General features: G+C 46.7%; 1 protein-coding gene across 1 annotated transcript in view; it reads left to right on the plus strand.

Annotated features, from left to right (window-relative positions):
* The window catches only part of itga8 (integrin, alpha 8), a 33303-nt gene that overhangs the window by 1137 nt on the left and 11672 nt on the right, over positions 1-20494 (plus strand). Inside the window, 20 exon segments of the mRNA XM_067237392.1 lie at positions 1398-1498; positions 1668-1791; positions 4173-4234; positions 4833-4878; positions 7180-7305; positions 7471-7515; positions 8135-8178; positions 9309-9365; positions 9436-9448; positions 9451-9487; positions 9566-9590; positions 9592-9738; positions 9740-9773; positions 12908-13105; positions 17304-17349; positions 17498-17605; positions 19238-19293; positions 19752-19909; positions 20117-20248; positions 20374-20441. Coding sequence (XP_067093493.1) covers positions 1398-1498; positions 1668-1791; positions 4173-4234; positions 4833-4878; positions 7180-7305; positions 7471-7515; positions 8135-8178; positions 9309-9365; positions 9436-9448; positions 9451-9487; positions 9566-9590; positions 9592-9738; positions 9740-9773; positions 12908-13105; positions 17304-17349; positions 17498-17605; positions 19238-19293; positions 19752-19909; positions 20117-20248; positions 20374-20441 — 1627 coding nt within the window.

Genomic DNA, 20494 nt, shown 5'->3' on the forward strand with positions numbered 1-20494 from the left:
CGCATTTGTTTGGTTGATGGACTCTTAATGCACTCTTTGGCTCAAAATCTTCCTTCTTTCAAAAATTTCGTCACTTCGAAGATAGTTGCGTAAATTACATTCGAGAATGAGAGAACAAGATAGAGGAAAGAGAGAGAGGAAGAGAGATGGTAGAGAGTGAAGGAGGCTGTACTCATCAAGAGAGCAAGAGCAAGAGAGAGGAGAGGTAAACTGTGTGCACGTGGGAATTCAGCTCCCCTCAGAGACTGAGGAGAAGTTGGGTGAGGTCTGCTTTGTATTATAGTAGATCTTCACATCATCCAAGTCTCTCCCCCCCCCCCCCCCTCTCTCTCTCTCTCTCTCTCTCTCTCTCTCTCTCACTGTCACATATGCTGTTGTCTTGAAAGGGTGGAGAATGCCATTAGAATGATTTTGTGAGTGATGGGCATGGCACAGGAGGTCTCTGTGGACGTGTGCGTTTGTGTGCGTGTGTGTGTGTATGTGTTTGATTGATTACTGAGGATACAGTGGATATGTCTAGAGTTACTGTAGGGCCATTAAAATAAGTACAAACCAGAGACTGGCACACACACACACACACACTCTCACAAAGCCGTCAGAATACTGTATAAGGTGTTAAACCTATGTGCTGGTTTCTGTCTCCTGCTCTGCAACATGCGGATGTGCGTGTGCATGTGTGTTCTGCGCTCAGTGACAGTGTGCACATGTGTGAGGTCATGCCAGTGTGCATGTGAGTGTGCATTTATGTGTGTGTGTGTGTGTGTGTCTGGGGGCTTTTTGGTTTCAGTACAAGCTGATCATATGACGGCTGAATTGACTGACTGATTATGGCCTATCTGTCTTTTCTGCCAGTTGACCTTGTTATAGACATGTGCCTTCACAACATACTAAGCTATAGCTACATAACCCACACAGCTAACAGGGCTGTCTCCAGCAGCATGTCACTTCTAGACTACCTTCTGTTTACAGAGGAGACGATGGATGGACCAAATACCTTACAGGCCCAGTTGGTTTTGTGTAGGATGTTTTTTTTTGTGTGTGTGTGTGTCAGAGGAAGGTGTTTTATGAGGTGTGGACTGCACCCTCTAAACAGACGCAGCTGGTCTTCAATAACTCGAGAAGAATCTGCACCAGAGTCAACTGCACCCCTGCTGAGCAACTCTCTCTCTCTTTTTCTTTCCCCCTTTCTCATCTTTCTCTATCTTACCTTTCTCACATTTCCCCCCTCCCTCTTTCTCCCCTTTCTCCCCTTTCCTCTCTTTCCCTGTCTTTCCATCTCTCTCTCTCTCTCTCTCTCTCTCTCTCTCTCTCTCTCTCTCTCTCTCTCTCTCTCTCTCTCTCTCTCTCTCTCTCTCTCTCTCTCTCACCTCTTCTTCTCCCTCCTTCTCTCTCTGCAGATAACAGGATGATCAAGGTGAACGGGACCAGAGAGCCCCTGGAGTTCAAGTCTAACCAGTGGTTCGGTGCTTCAGTCAGGACACACAAGGGCAAAGTGGTGGTGAGCGTTCCACCGAACAACCACTGGACTTGCGGAAACAAAACAAAAATAATACTTGAAACGTGATCCGTCTGTCTTCCGTTCTGTTATCTGGATCTGCTGGTGTATTTCGGGGGTGTATCAGATCATGTTGACGGAGCAGAGCTGCTTGCTGGCTGTGTCCCTGCAGGCCTGTGCTCCTCTTTACCACTGGAGGACGGTGAAGGTGAGCGGGGAGAAGGACCCGGTGGGGACGTGCTACGTGGCCGTCCAAAACTTCAGCGCCTACGCTGAGTATTCCCCTTGCCGGACCAGTGAGTTTCTTTCTGCTTGTATCCTTTCTTTCTCTCTTTCTTTCTTTCTTTCTTTCTTTCTCTCTCTCTCTCTCTCTCTCTCTCTCTCTCTCTCTCTCTCTCTCTCTCTCTCTCTCTCTCTCGCTCTCTCGCTCTCTGGCTCTCTGTCTCTCTCTCTCTCTCTCTCTTCCTTTCTCTCTCTCAGTAGTTATGGCTGCTATCAAGTGGCACATCATAAGCACAGGATCAAACAAAGCTCTATCATCTGCCCTACAGACACACCCTCTGCTGTTGCACACACACACAAACACACAAGCACACACAAACACACACATAGAAACACACACACAGACAGACACACGCAAACTAATTACAGTTTTTCTCAATTGCTAAGACACATTTCTTGAATGTGTACTGTGTTTTCTCCAAACTCTAAACACACATCTTCATACTTCATACAAATCAAACACAGTAGTCAAAACCATATTATCTGTCGTATAAACCTAACTTTGCATTCAAAATACACACAAAGCCCTCAAATAAATTCAACCTTCTGAATATCTTTTAGACACTGCTGGGAGGAATTGAAAAAACTATTATAAAAAGCTTTTCAAGAACCATTGACTATAACGTGTCCCTGAATTTTAGATATGTTCCACCTCATGAGTTTGACATGATGTCATAAAACTCGCAATTACTGCAATTGTCCTTCTTACAGGCTGTTTATTTTCTATTTACATTATACAGCAATTGAATTTTGAGCTATTGTTACTGTAGTGGTCACAGTATACAAATAGTAGTACTGTTAGTCAACAACACAAATGTATTGCTGTAAATTGTAATTTGGCGAACAAAGGCTAAGAAAACAAGGAAATAAACAAATAATTTTTACCTGGGTAACAGAGCTTGAGTACAGTACTGTTCATTGTGGGTCAGCATCCTATCTCTGACCAGGGTCAGGCCAGAGATTTTCCTCTACATCACAGGCAATGTTTTCTCAGCCAAACAGTAGGGAAAATGCCCCTGAATGCCTGAGCCATCCATGACAAGACTCAAGAGCAATGTCCCCACAAACTTCTTCCATGGCTTGGAGAATGTTGTTCTGTCATAGGGATTTCTGTCATGGTGTGGCATGGATCTCATTTGAGATTGTTGTTCTTCTCCCTCTTCCTCTGCCTCATCCTCTCCCTTGTCCACCTCCTCTCATTTGGACAATTATTCATTTTCTTCTGATATTTGCATCCATGATTTCAAAGTACAGATGAGCTTACCTTTGTATTCATTCCAAACCCCTGATTGCTTGTTGAGTATATTTGCTTGTTAGTGCTTACACATGGATAATTGGTTGTTAAGGGTGTTTGAATTGCGCTGTTTTGGGTTTACTTATCAAATGGCAGTATTTTCTGAATGACATAATGGTGATAATTGTGTCTTAAAGTAAGAGGTGTGTTTAGACTTTTGCAAAGAAGTGTGAATGAACCTGAGAAATGTGTCAAAAAGGGTAAATTGTGTTTAAAGACTGGGGTACATGGTCTTTCTGCTGGGATTTGGCTAAATGGTTTTGTGGGGATGGCTTACACATACCATTTTTGTGTGTTAGAAATCGAGAAAAACTGTAATGATTGTCGTAAGGTTCCTTAGGGGTTGTTTTATGTTATGTATGTTAACAGTCTAATAATCAAGCAGTTAAAGTAATCACACTGAAAACGTTATTGTTCCCAAGAGGAAAATAGTCTTAAATACACACAGCTATATTGCAGCTATATAAAAGTGCAAACACACACACGCACAGTGGGAGCAGGGCTGTGCAGCTTTGTAATGTTTCTAAGCCAGTGTTTCTCCCAGCTTCAGATGTTAATGTGGATTTATGACCAGAGGGTCTCAAAACACTGTAGCTGAGCCTCTCCGCAAGCCTGCATGTGTGTGTGTACCACCATGTACATGTGTGGGGGTCAGATGGCTGAGGGGTTAGGGAATTGGGCTATTAATCAGAGAGTTGCCGGTTCGATTCCCGGTGTGTGCAAATTGATGTTGTGTCCTTGGGCAAGGCACTTCACCCTACTTGCCTCGGGGGGAATGTCCCTGTACTTAGTGTACGTTGCTCTGTATAAGAGCGTCTGCTAAATTACTAAATGTAATGGGAGTGTGTGCACGTGCACATCTGTGTGTTGTCACGAGTCATTTAGATTCACCCCGGGGTGCTTCTGAAACGGAGAGGCCATTCATTATGCCTCCGGATTCAGTATTTTTTATGCACACATGTGCGCGTGCGCACACACTCACACACACATGTATGTCTCCTGGGAGCAATACCTTATGTGCTCAACTAGGTTGAGTTTGTTTTTGGAGGGTGGAAGGAGAATGTAAAATAATACAGAAGTTTGTGCATGTGTGCTCATCAGATGATCCAGACCCAGAAGGACAGGGGTTTTGCCAGGCTGGATTCAGTGTGGACTTCACCAAGGTAACGACTGTCACTGCAAAAACATATATGACATAATCAACGCCCCTCTGTATCCATGAACCCAAAAGCACAGAGCCATTCCCCTCACAGGCAGAACGTTGAAGTTGAATGTGTAGACGGAAGATGATAGTGGAGCTTTGTGTGTGTGTTTGTGTGTGTGAGGATTTAGAGTTTTTATCCTTTGAGTGTGACCCCTCACCTCTGATGACAATAGAGGCTAAACACACGCACACACACACACGCCCGTCTCTCCATCCAACTCAACCCTACTGTACAGAAATTTTGACATTTGTTTATTTAAGTGATGACAGGAAAGGCACTCACACAAGCCTCCTCTTTACATTGGTCACACACACACACTACACACACTGTCTTATAACCCCAACTTGCCAACCAAGCTCTAATCTGTGTGCCCTTTCACCCTACACCAGGCCGAGTCCAGTTCCTGTATCTTTTCCTGCCTTCTTTAATCTTCTGCTCCTATGGTTGCTGGAGACAGTGTGTGTGTGTGTGTGTGTGTGTGTCCAATAACATGCATCCAAGTTCCAGACCCAAAGTGTAGATCTTCCTGTCCTGATCCAGATCTTCTCTCCTACAGGAAGGAACGTTGGTGGTGGGAGGACCAGGGAGCTACTACTGGCAAGGTAAAGTCATGCTGCTGTGATGTGTGTGATAGAGACCCAAATAAATAGTAGATGAAAAGACAGAGATGTTAAAGAGTATGGACCTCACACACACAAACACGCATACCCATTTGGATGCTTACACACACTCACACGTGCGTACAAAACTGTTCGTTAATTCCTCTCATTCCTCATCTGTAGTTTTTTACCGGGAGAACGATGGAAAGAGACCTCCCTTTCTCCCTCTCTTCATTCCTCCCTCCCTTCCTCCCTTCCTCCCTTGCTCTTTCTCTCAGGAACAGGATGTGTGTGTTTTGGCGTCTGAGTTGTATTGAGCTGATGGGAGGGTAATGGAGGGTGGAGGGACTCCCCCTCATTGGAGCATGATAAAAAGATTGAGGGATAGGGATTGAGGGAGGGAACGAGAGGGGGATGCTTGACGGAAATGTACGAGAGAGAGACGGAGAGAGAGAGAGAAAACACTTGATTTTTACTGGACAGCTGTTGAGATGAATGAACGCTGTGAGTTATTAGGTTAGGGTCAGTGTTGGTTGAGTGGGGCTTCAGTCTGGGTAGTTGTGTTGGGGGGTTGGAGGGGGGGGGTGTCGGTAAGGTGAATAAGCGCATGTAGAAAGAGACAGTAGGGGTCAAAGTTCAGTTGCTGCAGGGTGTGCTCATCCAGCTCCAGGTGTTTGTGAGTGGGGACGAGGAAGCTGGGAGATGGGGGCGGGGAGGGAGGGATGGGGGGAGGGGTCTGTTAGGGTCAGGGGTCCGTCAGGGTCTGTCTCTGTCCTCCATATTTTGTCCATCCTAACTCATCTTCATTACCACTGTGATTCAGATTGTGTGTGTGAAAGAGACAGAGAGAAAGTCAGACAGTAACAGATATGGGAATACAGGCTCACACTCCTTTTTTCCCTCCCCCCACCTTAACCTCCATGCTCTTTCACTCCCTCACACTTAATTTGTTTAAAGAACGAAGGATGAGAAGGTACTTAAGAAGGACCCTCCCCTTTAATAAGGCAAAGCAGACAGAAAGAAGAGATGGTGGGAAAAAGGACAGTTACTAAAAGAGGAGAGAAGATGTGGGGGGCGAGAGAGAGAGAGAAGGAGAAGGTGAAGGTGTGCAAGACACGATGACTCATCACTGATAACTAGTGTATGACATAAGACATATACAGTGACAGATGTGTAGTGTACTGTATATCTTACAGAATAGTACAACATGGCCTAATAATGCATGAGACTGGTCTCCCCTGGCCCAGACTGGCACTGCCCTGTGCTTGGCTCAGCTTCGAGGCGTTTAAACACTTCCTGCGAATGTTTATAAAAGCTCTCAGAGCCGGGGGTTTATTGCCTCTAATACAGCAGTTATCTACAGCCTTTACACAAGGCGATCTGAGGAAGGCTTTTATATACAATGTTCTTAGCCCTGGACCTACAGGAGATTTTATGATGTAATAATAATAATAATGTATTAATTTAGCAGCCGCTTTTATTCAAAGTGAGGGGGAAGGGGAGGGTGGGGGGGGGGGGGGGGGGGGGGGGGGGGGCTGGAACCTGGAATTTTCTTCCCACCCAGGAGAGTGGGGGTTGTGGGTATGTGGACTGAGTTCCATAATGTCTCTCACTGGTCTTCACGTGGACATCTCACACTCACTAGGTGGGTAGGTTTAGCTCAGAGGTTAGAGTATTTGACTGCAGATCAACAATCCCCCCCCCCCCCCCCCCCCAATAAGTCACTTTGGATAAAACTGTTAAATTAATACATTATTATTACTCACACTCGAGAACATCTTACTCTTGCTAACATCTCACACTCACACAGTGACTGGTAGCAGATAGAAACAACAGCATCTGGGATCACACAGACACGCCAAAGGAGATAACTGAGAGAGAGAAAAGTAGGAATGACAGACATTTCTCATTGTCACCACACACACACTTACTCACTTGTCTCTGTGTGTGTATGTATGTATGTGTGTGTGTGTGTGCAGGTACCAGAGTATGTGTGTGGTCAGTTGGCTGTCTGTGTCTTCTCCTTTGCAAACGTGTGTGGATATTTCATAATGTGCCTGTAAGCGCGTGGATTTAAAGTGTTCGTTTTCAGGAACATCTGAGAGTGTTTCCTGCTCTTCCTGTTAACGGCATATTTTAGCTGTCCCAGGGGGCGGAGCTCTGCATGCCGGCCGCACAGCGGCTATTTCATGTGGGGCCGGGAGTGTGTTCACAGCGGCTTCCTCACAAACGACACCGCTCTCTCCCTGCCCTGGGAAAGTCTACACAGACGTTCTGACAACTTGTGTATGTGTTTGTGTGCAGGTCAGGTGATGACGGCAGGCATAGCAGAGATACTGAACGGGTACTCACTGAAGGCCGTCCTGAGAAGGGTTCCTGGAGAGAAGCACACCATCGCTGCTGCAGACACACATGATGACAGCTACCTAGGTAACACACACTCATATACACACACTCACACAAACACTTATTTACAGAGATGCACAGGTATACAGACAGGCAAGCACAAAGACTTATTGTCACACACACACACACAAAGTCTGTCTCATACACACATACACACAGTGCAAGAAACACTCTGTGTCTTGGTTGCAGGTTACTCTGTGGCGGTGGGAGAGTTCACTGGAGACTCAGAGCAAGGTGAGACCAACAGAGAGAGAGACACCCTGCCACATCGACTTCACCCTGGTCACTGGGCAAGGCGGACTTTCGGAGAGGGGGGGGGGGGCATGACTCTATATATCTTTGTCTGGGGAGAAATACAGACCTAGAAGTTCTGCTGCACCAACATGTTCTTCATCAGAATGCACTTCCGTAATGGTTTGCACATGCTTGTTGACAGGCTGTGTTGTGTTGTGTTGTGGTCGTCGCGGTCTAGTTTTCCCAGCCCCTTCAAGCTGGGTTGGGGCTGGGGCATTTGGGGGGCCTTGTTTAAAGGTCTAGCTCGTGATCTTGTCTGTAGTGGGTGGGTGGGGGGGGGTTGAGGGGATTTGTCTCTTGTCTCTGTGGGTGGGACTATCAGATCATCCCCACATGTCCACGCCACACTCATCCATCAGTCCGCAAGGGCGAGCACTCACATACACACACACACACGTTTAGACAGAGATAGTAGAAGGCTAGACCCTTTCCCAATCCGTCAGTCTGTTCTCAGTACACATCTGCTGAATCAGGGTGGGCCCTTAAGGGTTTCTCTCTCCCTTCCTTTTTCTTTCTCTTTGTCTTTCTCTATAATGTGTATCCCTCCTTTTTCCTACAGAGTTGATAGCTGGGGTTCCAAGAGGGGCTCAAAATTTTGGATATGTGAGTATGGAATTGATGTTATGCTTGTACACACACACACACACACACACACACACAGAAAGAGGATGTGTTAATGTCATTCAGTGCCTATATGCTGTAAAACCCTCCCTCTCGCCTCACTGACCAGAACACATACATAACTCAAATCAAGTCAGTGCTTATCAGTTTATGTGAGTGTATGCATGTCAATGTTCATTGAGTTATTGTGTAAGAATGTAAAAATGAGTATGTATGCCTGTGAATATATGTGTGTGTGTAACCCTGTGTGTGTGTTGTGAGAGTGTGTCCCCTATGCAGAGCTTCTCGTCCTCCTTAATGACGCATGGTTTCCGCTGCATGTGGGGAGAGGTGACCCCACCTAACCCTGCCTACCCCACTGCATACACACATGACTCTGGGCCTGACCCTGACGACACTCTCCACACAATACAGAGCATACACATTAACTCAGTGTGTGTTGAGGAGTTGGAGGGCGGTAGCTCACAGTGGGGGTGGGGTTATTGGGGTTAGAGTTAGGCCGGGAGAGAAGCCTGGGACTAAAGTAGCTGTCAGCCCACATCAGGTCTCTGTGAGCTGGGCAGACAAGCGTGCTGACACCTCCGCCAGGGCTGGGGGAGGGGGTTGTAGGTCAGAGGGAAGTTAAGCATAGACTCAGTGTTTGTGATTCTACATCTTTGTCAGGCTGAAGCAGTAATAAGCAGTCCATATGTGCCTATGTGTTTCTCACACCCGGCCTCTGTCAGTTTGTGTGTGTGTCTGTATGCATGTGTGTGTGTTTGTTTGCCTCTGTGTGTATGTGTCTGTGTGTGTTTTTAGCCTCTGGCTGTCTCCATGTGGTTGTTATTTTAGGTCTCCTGAAGGAATTCTCAACCCCCCCTACCAGAGGGAGGTGTGTGTTGGGGGGTGGGGGTGGGGGTTGGGGTGGTAGAGTCGTGAGGATGGAGGAGAAGGGGGAAGAGGGGAAAAGAGAATTGGGAATCTGTATGTGGTTCAGCCTCTACTTGAAGCATGAAGTAGCCCTTGTGTGTGTGTGCACGCATTGTGTTTTAGTAATATTTTACAGTTAAATCAAGGGTTTTTGCGGAAGAATATGTGTGACTTTGTGTGTCTGTGTGTGTACTTTGTTTTAGGTGGCTATCATCAACTCCACAAATCTGACCTTTATTCAGAACTTCTCCGGAGAACAGGTGTGTACAGTACTGTGTGTGTGTGTGTGACTGTGTGAGTGTGTGTAACGTTAGTGTTTCTGTCTTGCAGATGGCTTCCTACTTTGGTATTCTCTAGCGGTGACTGACCTGAACGGAGACGGGTGAGTTACGCCTCTCTCCCTCTGTCATGCACACACACAAACTAAGAAATTACTTTCAGTAAACGCGTGTGTGTCCAGGTATGACGACGTGCTGGTGGGTGCGCCCCCTCTACATGCAGAGAGAGATGGAGAGCAAGCCCAGGGAGGTGGGGAGGGTGTACCTCTACCTCCAGCTGTCCCCTCTCTCCTTCTCTCCTCCCGTCCTCCTCACTGGCACGCACACCTTCGGACGCTTTGGCTCCGCCATCGCCCCCCCTGGGAGACCTCAACCAGGATGGATTCAATGGTAGGCTGAGAGAGAGGCAGTGTGTGTGTCTGTCTGTGTGTGTGTGTGTGTGTGTGTGTGTGTGTGTGTAAAGGACTGTACAAAAGGATACAAGTCAGCTTAAGCAATTGAAAGAGATGGATGACTGAGGCAAACTCTTTTTCTGGGACAGAAACTCACAGAGAGGACCACAACTTGACTTTGCAGATGGGGTTTTTTCCTCTCTCCTCTTTCTTGTTCTACCTCTCTCCCTCTTTCTCTATCTCTCTGCCCCTTTCTCTATGGCTTTGCAGAATGTTTGAAGGTTATTGTTGGAGACTGGTCTTTTAGCTTTTTAATACTGGCAGTGCACAGCAGTGACAACACACACACATACTGTAATATTTCAAAGATCATTCGATTATTTACTCTGTCTACCTGTCTCTCTCTCTCTCTCTCTCTCTCTCTCTCTCTCTCTCTCTCTCTCTCTCTCTCATCTCTCTCTCTCTCTCTCTCTCGCCTGCCCCCATACCCTTCCAGGTGAGGCAGGTTTCTAGCCTGGGTGCCAGCCGAACTTAGCCCCGCCCACAACATTTTTGGTCGGGAGTTCAGCCTGGGGTTGCTCGGTTGGGGAAAAAACGATGCCGAACAAGAGCTGTTCGTACCAATCAATTGTCAGGTTGGGCTTTATACGATGATGGATAGATGATCAACAGTAATGTAATCAACCACGTCACCAAAGAGCGCTTGGGTTTGAATTTGTTTTCAACAAACATGGCTGCCGCTGGAGAGCAGAGATGTGTAGATTCTGCCATCGAGTCTGTTTTAGAAGACATTGACAGCGCATGAATTTTGAAAGAGGAACAGAGAAACGCGATCAAGGCATTTGTCGATCAAAAATATGTTTTTGCCGTCCTTCCTACGGGATTCGGTAAAAGTTAACATACTACGTTGGTCTGATTGGTTGTATCCAATTGAGCGAAAAGGCATTTTCTTTCCAGGTTCGGTTGAAACACGCCCCATAATCACAGCCCAAGCAGTATCAGACTCATATTCTGACTAGAATTCTGAGTATGACAACGTCAGACTAGCAGGTTTCTACCCCATGCCCTTCAATTGCCCTCCCCAACATTAGAGCTGATTTGGGTTTGTGTATGTATGGGTGTGAATCAATGTGTGGGTGTGTGTGTGACAGACACATCTGTTTATGTATTTCCTGTTTCCGTGTCTGGTTGTTTGGTCTCTGAGAGCGGATATCCTATCAAATACTCCGATGATGAAAACCTGGATCTCTTCAGCCAATCAGGAAGTACGGTGTTGAAAGTGTGTCCGTGTAAACTGGTTCCCCTGTTCCTGTGATGATGAGCAAGGGGTGAGGGTGTGAGTGGTGTGTAGGTGTGTGAGAGTTATTTTTACTCTCCAGATGTGCAAGATACGATCATGTGGAGGTTTCTGTCTTCGAGCCCAGAGTTCATTCCTCTTCTCTGTGATTGTTTTATCTTCATGTTGACTTCGACACACTCTCTCTCTCTCACACACATGGACATGCTAACACACATCCTTGTTTAGGACTGGAGGCCAAATATTGTCCTGAAGTTGAGGGTTGTTCCCTATTGCTTAGAATAGCAGTCTTGTCTTCAGATGGGAGCCATCACACACATTGGTTTATTTATATGACTGTGTGTGTGTGTGTCATGATCCCCTCCCTCTGGACACCTCTGTTAAGTCCTTATTTAAGGTGTGGATCAATAACAAGGGGATCAATAGCTTTCAGGAAGGGATCTTAATCTGATCAGGCCTCCAGGTGGGAGCACTGAACACTGTTGGGACTGGAGCAGGGGCTGGACCTGGGACTGAAGGCTGAAACTGGGGCTTGGGTTGAAGGCTGGAGCTGAAAGCTGAATGCTGGGGGCCTCCAGGGACCCCCATATTGAGATGAAGTGTGTGGGGTTAGGTTTCATACCTAATCCTTACAAAGGTAGTCGACTGTGTCAACAATTCTTTTTTTCATTGCTTTCTCCAGTCAGTGGACAGAATGCAGGTGTGTTTGCTATTGTGTGTGTATGTATGTGTATCACTGGCTGGCCAATGTTTCAGATAAGGGCGAGGGATTATTGGAGGGACTACATTGGCTGCTCAGTATCACAGTTAAAGCATCAAGACTTTTGACTTTTAAAAGGCTTGACTCAGTCAAGGTATTAGGTGTTGAGAGAACATGCTCTAAGGCGTGTGTTTGTTGTGTGTGTGTGTGTGTGTGTGTGTGTCTGTGTGTGTGTGTGTGTGTGTGTGTGTGTGAGAGTTGAGGGATCTCTGTGGGTGTTCTGCATCAAGGTTGTTGTGGCTCTGTGGTATATGCTGAGCATTGGCCGTGATTTCCTGACGGACTTGCACATTACTAGGACATTATACACTCACACACACACACACACACACACACACACACACACACACACACACACACACACACACACACACACACACACACACACACAGCTGCTGTCAAGCACACACACACCAAACATTGAGCACATACACATGCCATGCACGTACACACATGGTTGTGCTTGCATTCCACCCCACAATCAGCTTCATGTGTCCTGTGTGTCTGTGAGATCAGAAACACTGGAGAGATCTGCTGACACACTGAACCCACAAGGAATACTGTCTCTCTTGGAATGGTAGATAGAGAGTTTAAAATGTGACAAAAAACTGTTAGCTGTTGAAATGGTATATGTGTGTGTTTGTTTGTTTGTGTATGTCTCTGTGTGTGTATTATGATGATCTGCAGGGACAGTTGCCATGCCAACCGCGTGCCCTTTCCAGCCTTTTGACCTCCGACTTCCTGTCCAGAGGTCAGATGTAGAACCAAGTTCTCCTCGGAGATCTTGGTGGGACCAGAGAGGAAAGAGAGTGTTTGTGAGAGAAAGAGAGAGTGAAAGAGAAAGAGGTGACCGTTCAGAGGTAGTTCCCCAGAGCAGGTAAAGGAAGATCAGTCTCTTTTCTCTTTCTTCCCCTCTCTTTCTCTCTCTCTCTCTCTCTCTCTCTCTCTCTCTCTCTCTCTCTCTCTCTCCTCTCTCTCTCTCTCTCTCTCTCTCTCAGGAGCCCTAACCTGCTGATGTGTTAACCATCTTTCTGTTTTCCTCCTGTGTGTGTGTGCACGTGTGATTGTGTGTCAGACGTGGCTGTGGGCTGTCCCTTCGCTGGTGAGGAGCGTGGAGGGAGGGTGCTCATCTATAATGGCCGGAGAGATGTCCTAAGCCGAGGCCTGACCCTGAGCCAGGAGCTCAAAGCAGCCTGGGCCTCCAGTAGTGGCCTGCCCGGCTTTGGGTTTACCCTGAGGGGGGACAGAGACCTGGACAACAACCAGTACCCTGGTAGGTATCAGCTACACCTGTCCTGTTCATTCCTGTCCATTCAATTCCTGTCCTTTCCTATTTTTTTCCTTTACATTCCTGTCCTCTCCTCTCTTCTCCTCTTCTCTCTTGTCCATTCGTCTCCTTTCCTCTCCTCTCATAGCTCAATCACTTACACTCCCTCACTACCTCCCCCTGTTTTCCTCTCCTCCTCTGGTAAAGTCGTTACTTTAAGAGAGAGGGATGAGGGCGACTGAGCTGTTGCCACTGCCATTATCCAGTAACTAACCGCTCCCCAGAGGAAGAGGGGGGGGGCAGAGCGAAAGAGGGAGAGAGAGAAAGATGGAGGGACAGAAAGTGAGGGAGAGAGAAAGAGAGAGGGAGTGGAGTGGAGTGGAGTGAAAAAAAGAGAGGAAGCGAGGGAAAAAGAGACAGGAGTGTGTGTGTGTGTGTTTGAGAGAGAGAGAGAGAGAGAGAGAGAGAGAGAGAGAGAGAGAGAGAGAGAGAGAGAGAGAGAGAGAGAGAGAGAGAGAGAGAGAGAGAGAGAGAGAGAGAAAAGATCTAGCAACAGACTGGTCAGGCATATACTAGTAAGAAGGGTATTTTTCGCGATGATATCCACTTACCAGACATTAAACATGAGACTGGATACCAATACTTCTGAAGTACATTGCATGTATCTACCCTTAACATTAAATTCTCTCAACTGCAAAAAATGAACAAAACTTAACACTGCAGACTGAATGGGAATTGGCCTAAATATTGTGTGTACGTGTGTGTGTGCATGTTCATATGTGTGTGTGTGTGTACACACTCATTTAGTTCCAATCATGTGCTCTTAAAAGCTGATTTAAGACTAATCTTGGCATACGAACCAGTTTTTCAACACACTTATTTTCTCCCCAATTAGCAGCCTGTTAAACGTCAGCATAGTTACAGTATGCCTGCTTGCGGCCACAGTTGAAGCTGAAAAGGAGAAATATTTACTTTTTCTTTTTCCCTTTCTGCCCCTTTTCTTCTGTTCTGTTATCATAACAACATTTTCACAAACAGGAAATTCAGAATCAAATACATGCCCACACACAGACACACACTTGCACACATGCTCACGCATGCACACACACATGAACTCAGACACACACACACACACACAGCACACATGTGCATCCAGCTTATGCACTGGCATCTGGAGAGTGTGTGCTGAGTGTTTGCCAGACTACAGGCCAGACCATGTGCAGACCAACTAGAGAATCACATAAACTGTACATACACACACACACACACACATATACACACAAAACACACACACCACTCATACACACAAAGCCTTCATGTTGAAACTTAGGCTGGATTTGACCCTCTGGGAAAGCTTTGGAGGAGGAAGTAAAGTTAAAGCTCACGGGTGGCAGAGCCATCACACAGAGACACACACGCTTGCACACACACACACATGCGCACACACACACACACGCCACAAATAGTCCATGTGTCATTAGAAAGCAGACGGAAGTGAGACACACACACATGGTGTGTCGTTAGCAGGGTAGTAAAGTCACACTGTTCAAAGCAGCCTAAGATGTTTGATCCGTGTTATAAGAGCCCTGCTCCAGAGACTGTGGGCCACAGCCATCTGTCCCCCACACATATCATCCCAGCCAGGGAGAACAACACTGAGGAAGAGGAAGTATACTGCACACACCATCCCAGAGAGTACTGACACTTGGTCTAGACTTGGCTTAGAAGTGTGAGAGAGACAGGTTTTGGTTTAGACTTGGTTTAGAGAGAGAGAGAGAGAGAGAGAGAGAGAGAGAGAGAGAGAGAGAGAGAGAGAGAGAGAGAGAGAGAGAGAGAGAGAGAGAGAGAGAGAGATAGACAGACTGGGTTAGGGTTAGACGTGTGAGAAGGACAGGGTTTGGGGAGTGGGGCAGTGAGGTCAGAGGTCAAAGGCTGCAGACATTTAACTTGCCAACCTTATAGAGAAGGAGGGAGGGAGAACAACATAAACAGGAATGCAGGAATATTAAGAGAGATGAGCAGAGCAGAAAAACCTCTATACAGTCTCGCTTGGCTTCATTAGACCAACACCATCATCAGACCAATGATGGTTCAGCTCACATCCGTAACACTATCTCTCAACACTGGAGGGTCTGGAGCTTCCTGGAAAACCATCTCTGTCCTGACCTAATCCATAGGAGATTGATAACTTACAGTGTATAGCTCTGCCCATAGCCATCCTGGAGGCCAGTGTTTAGCCCACCGCTAGCTAGCCTGGAGGCCAGTGTGTATCCCACCTCCACTAGCCTGAAGGCCAGTTTGTAGCAGGTTTCTGACAGGCTGACAGCTTGTGTAAACGCTGGACGGAGGCCATGTTTTCCCAGCGTATCACTGACAAGGCTGGCCCTCATGGGCTCAGTTACCCAGCAGCCCTAAGGTGCACTTACCTTCAACCTCTCAGTGTGTACGGGGATGGGGGGGGGGGGGGGTAGTGTGTTTGTGTGTGTGTTGTTTGTGTGCGTGTTGTTTGTGTGCGTGTGTTTGCACAGGGGGTACACACACTAACCTCAAATGAAAAGTGGCAGTCATGCTTTCGATTGTGTGGGGAAATAGGATTGACTGGGCAGGGAAAGAGGGACCTTATTTGATATACCCCAAAGGTGTAGACACACACATACAGACACACACATGGCACACACACACACTCACACACACACTCACAGACAGGCTTAAAAAACACATTCACTCACACACACTTACGTGCACTTAACCCCAAAGGTGCACTTTCCCCAAATCAGGCTCTGTGTCACTGGTGGTTTTCAAAGCAAACAAAAAGTCAGGATAAGGAGAAGCGGCACAAACTGGGACACACACACACCTACACACATACACCTATTGGTAGAGAGGAGTTAGGTTTCTCTGGAGTTGGAAAGTAGGATGGACAGAGGAATTCGGAATGAAAGTAGAATTCTTCAGTTGAGTCCCTGAGCTAACTGAGTTTCTTGTTCTCTCTCTCTCTCCTCTTTCTCTCTCTCTTTCTCTCTTTTTCTCATTCTCCCTCCCTCTGTCCCTCCCTCCCTTTCTTTCTCTGAAGTCCACCTTTTCCCTGATGACTTTTACAGACTGCAGTATAAAGACCAAGTACTTGAGCTTCTGGTCTTCTTTCTTCCTCTCCCCTCTTTCCCCTACTCCCCTTTGCCTCCTTCCCCTTACCTTTCCAACTACCCCCACCCCACTGGACATCTAGACATCCCCCTACACTTCAGGCCCCTTGTTACAGTACACACACACACACACCCAAGGGTCTAAATGTTTAATGTGGTTTCAGAGGGACTGAGTGACGGCAGAAACAGATGTGCCACCTTAGATTAAATTATAGTCCCTTCTCCTCTCCCTCGCTTTCTTTCTCTCTTTCTTTCTCCCTCATTGTCCCTCCCTCTCTTTCTTTCTATATTTCTTTCTAGTCCACCTTCAACACCCAGGTCAGTAGCCTAGCCTGTGCTGACCGGACCCTTGTGCCAGTTCTACGCTGAGCTAGCTTCTTTTGTGTCTGGCCGTGTAGGCTTGTATTCATTAAGTCACTTCACCAGGTTTTAATCAGGGATGGTATGTGTGTGTGTGTGGTGCTGTGGTATGTGTCCCTAAACCACATTCATTAAAGTAGAGCTCTATTTTAAACACAGAGAGCCAATTAAGACTCCATCACAAACACGTAAAAACAAATAAACTTCCATACAGCGGAGCCTGGTCACCGTTAGAAACGAACTGGTTGCTAGGAGAAGGCAGTGGGGTATACTGTTGTTGTTTAGAGAGCCTTGATTGGACCAATGTGAACGTTGTAATGGCGCAGGAATGTGCCGTGGGGTCCCTCTGTCGCGTCTCAAACACACACACCATCTCTCTCTCTCGCTATCTCACAAACAAACACACATTCTGTTTGGGTTTCAGCCTGAATCAGGTCATGTGCAAGAGCATAGTTATATTCAGAGCTCAAAGCTCCTACAGCTCTGCATATAAGTAATATATAAGAATGCATTTGTGTGCATGTGTGTGTGTGTGTGTGTAAGAGGCCTGTGTTAGATGAAAAGTGCTGGAAACCTTGAAATCAGTCCCATGTGTGGTGTTCTTTGAAGCTCAACTAGTCTCTCTCTCTCTTTCTCTATTTCTCTATCCATCTCTCTCTTTCTTTCTCTATCTCTTGTTCTCTGTCTCTCTGTCACTGTAGATTTGATAGTGGGGGCGTTTGGAGCAGGGGAAGTGTCTGTGTACAGGTAGGAGATCAAACCTGTTTTCTCTCATTAACTTTTTCAACACTGCCACTTCAGACAAGGTGGGCAAAGTCTAATATTCTATTAACCAATGTTTTAATAATCTTATAACAAACAAATAATACAAAAATGTTTGTGTGTGTGTGCTTAGGGCTCGTCCTGTTGTATCAGTGGAGGCTCAACTTCTGCTAAGTCCCAGAATCCTCAACCCTGATGATCGCCAGTGCACACTGCCAGACTCTGATATCAAAGTTACCTGGTGAGTACATATACACATGGTTGTTTATTGGACAGGTGTTGAGACACATTGCAGAGTTGGAGACAGAAATTGCGTCTTTCTGTCTTCTGTGGATGTCTTTGAAATGTAATTTTCCAGATAGTGGTTTCCGCCTGCATGAGAACTGGTAATGTTCTGAAGAACTCTGTGGTACCAGTGAGGTCCTGAAGAAGGACGTCTCCATCTGCCTTCATTGTTCTGTATCCTATTGTTGTTTCACAGAGGCTCTCTGCACACTGTGGGGCTATTTGGACAAGAGAAGTGTGGTCGTCTGGACGCCTGTGTGTGTATGTTTGTGTGTGTGTGTGTGTGTGTGTGTGTGTGTGTGTGTGTGTTGGCATGGGCACAGACAGAATGGGGTTTGGGCAGACTGACAATTCCACAGTACTAAACTGTGGAATTCTGTCAAAACAGAACGCAGCTTATTCAAATAAACCACTGAACTGTGGTCGGAGGTACGCAATCAGATACGACACCACAACACACACACACACACACAGGCCCAGTCAAACAGCAGTCTACTGGTTAGGGGTTGTCTGAGTCTTTGTGTTTTGACGGGGTGGAGTGAGGGGGGGGGGGGGGCTTTTGAGCAGTTAGGTTGTTTTTCCTGTAGTGGCTTTATGAAGGGCTAGGAGAGAGGGAGAGAAAGATTGAAGGAAGGAGGGTTGTATTGAGGGGGGGTGTGGGTGGTGGGACATGGTCAAAAGACCAGGGTTGATCTGAGTGCTGTGAGAGACTTAAGGGACAGGGTTGAGAGAGGGAGGAAGGTATTGTTTCAGGAAGCTTTATGTTTGTGTGTGTGTGTGTGTGTGTGTGTGTGTGTGTGTTTGAGGATAATTACATACAGTAATGACTGACCAAGGAACAGAGATTTTTGTCAGGAGGTTGGGGGTCATTTCCGCTCTGCACACACATGCACGCAGAAACATATAAGCACACATGCATACACACACACATTAAACAAACATGACACTGCCTGAATAGGTTAACATGGTTAAGCAGAGCACTGCAGACAAACTCCTGGTTTGCATCAAAGCTGACACACGCACAAACACACACACACACACAAACAGCTTCAACTAAAGCCTAATGGGGGTGTCTGTCCAGTTGAGCAGAAGGGTGTGTGATTCTCTCATTCTGCCATCACTAGATTCCAGAGTATTAATGGTGCAGCTCTCCCTCTGTGGGAGTCACTTTCCTGTTCCTGATAAACTGACTGATAACTTACACATGCAGACGCACACACACTCTATGTCTCTCTCTCTCTTTTTCTCTCTCTCAGACACACACACACACACACACTCTCTCTCAGACACGCAGGCAGGCACACACACACTCACGCACCCACACTCACACACACTCAAATCCAGACATTGATGTTTTCCAGTCTCCCATATCTCTGGGATGTGTGTGTGTCTGCGTGCGCGTGGGGGAGGGTGTTAATGTGTTTATTTCAGAATCACATTATCATGCCTTTGACTTCCCTTTCTATTGGTCGAATGAACAGGCACCTTTTTGTTATTGCTGGGCGAGTCATGCAACGATTAAGATTTGGCTTCATGTTATATGTAATAATAACATCACATTATTTCTGTCTCTCTCTTTCTCTCTCAGCATCAGAGTGGATGTGTGTGTGGAGGTGAGCGGTGTGGGGATCCCTGACTATGTTGGTAAGAAGCTGCTCTCACTGGGGGGAGTGGGGACAGTGGGGGGAGGGAGGAAAGAATGGAGGGAGGGGGGATAGAGACGGACAGAGAAGGAAAAGGAGGAGTGGGTTGGAATGGAGTTAGGTGCAAGACTGCCAAATGTCTCATCACAATTCCCCATGTTCAATCACTCCTCAGCTCAAAAACAATGGGTAAACGAGTGAAAAAGAAAAAAGATTGAAAGAGATGGAGTGATGGTGGGGGGGGGGAGTGCAAAGTTTCCATCAGTTTTTTTGTGAGCTGACGATACTCAGAGAGTTCCTGAACACACACTCTGTAATTCTGCTGATGGAGCCTTGAAGACCAGGAAGTATCGTAGGAGTGTCTTGCCTCATTTCTCTTCCCAACCCTCTATTCCCTCCACCAATTCTCTTGTCTTTCATCTCCCTTCACCAACTCTGTCTCTCTTTATCTCTCCTCAGTCCTAAAAGCAGAGCTCCATCTTGATTGGTTGAAAGGACACAGGGGTGGAATTAAGAGGATTCTCTTCCTGGATACACACCAGCCCCAGCGAACTGGGGTCCTGACAGTGGGGCAGGACAGTCCTCACAATTGCCTTAATTATCATGTATACCTGCGGGTGAGTCAGACATACACACACACACAGTTGGCAAAAACCTGAAGAATGGAAGACTTATCTATATATCAAGACTTGCTGGGTCAGATCTTGCTAGCTAACCTTGGCTAGACCAAGTCTCTAGATTTGTTGAAATGACCAACATAGACTAACATGTACCTCTCTGCTCCTCTCTGCTCTGTATCTCTCTCTGTCTCTTTCTCTCTACAGGATGAGGAGGAGTTTAGGGATAAGTTAACTCCCATCTCATTGACTCTCAACTACAGTCTGGCTCCTCCCCCCTCAGAAATGGACCTCCCACCGGTCCTCAACCACTACAGTAGCTCCTTCCTGCAGGAGCAGGTGTGTGTGTGCACACGCATGTATATGTGCATGCATGAGTGTGTGTGTGTATATGTGTGTTTGGGTTTGCTTGCATTATGCAGTGAACTAGCTGTGACTTTCTTATTGCCTTGTGCGTCTCCCAGGCCTACATCCTACTGGACTGTGGAGAAGACAACGAGTGTGTTCCTGACCTGCATCTCTCTGCCACCATGTAAGACAGACAGTGCCAAACACTCTCTTGTCAACCTGTGGACATTTAACACA

Source organism: Osmerus mordax, chromosome 6 (assembly GCF_038355195.1).
Source record: "Osmerus mordax isolate fOsmMor3 chromosome 6, fOsmMor3.pri, whole genome shotgun sequence".
Lineage (NCBI taxonomy): Eukaryota > Metazoa > Chordata > Actinopteri > Osmeriformes > Osmeridae > Osmerus > Osmerus mordax.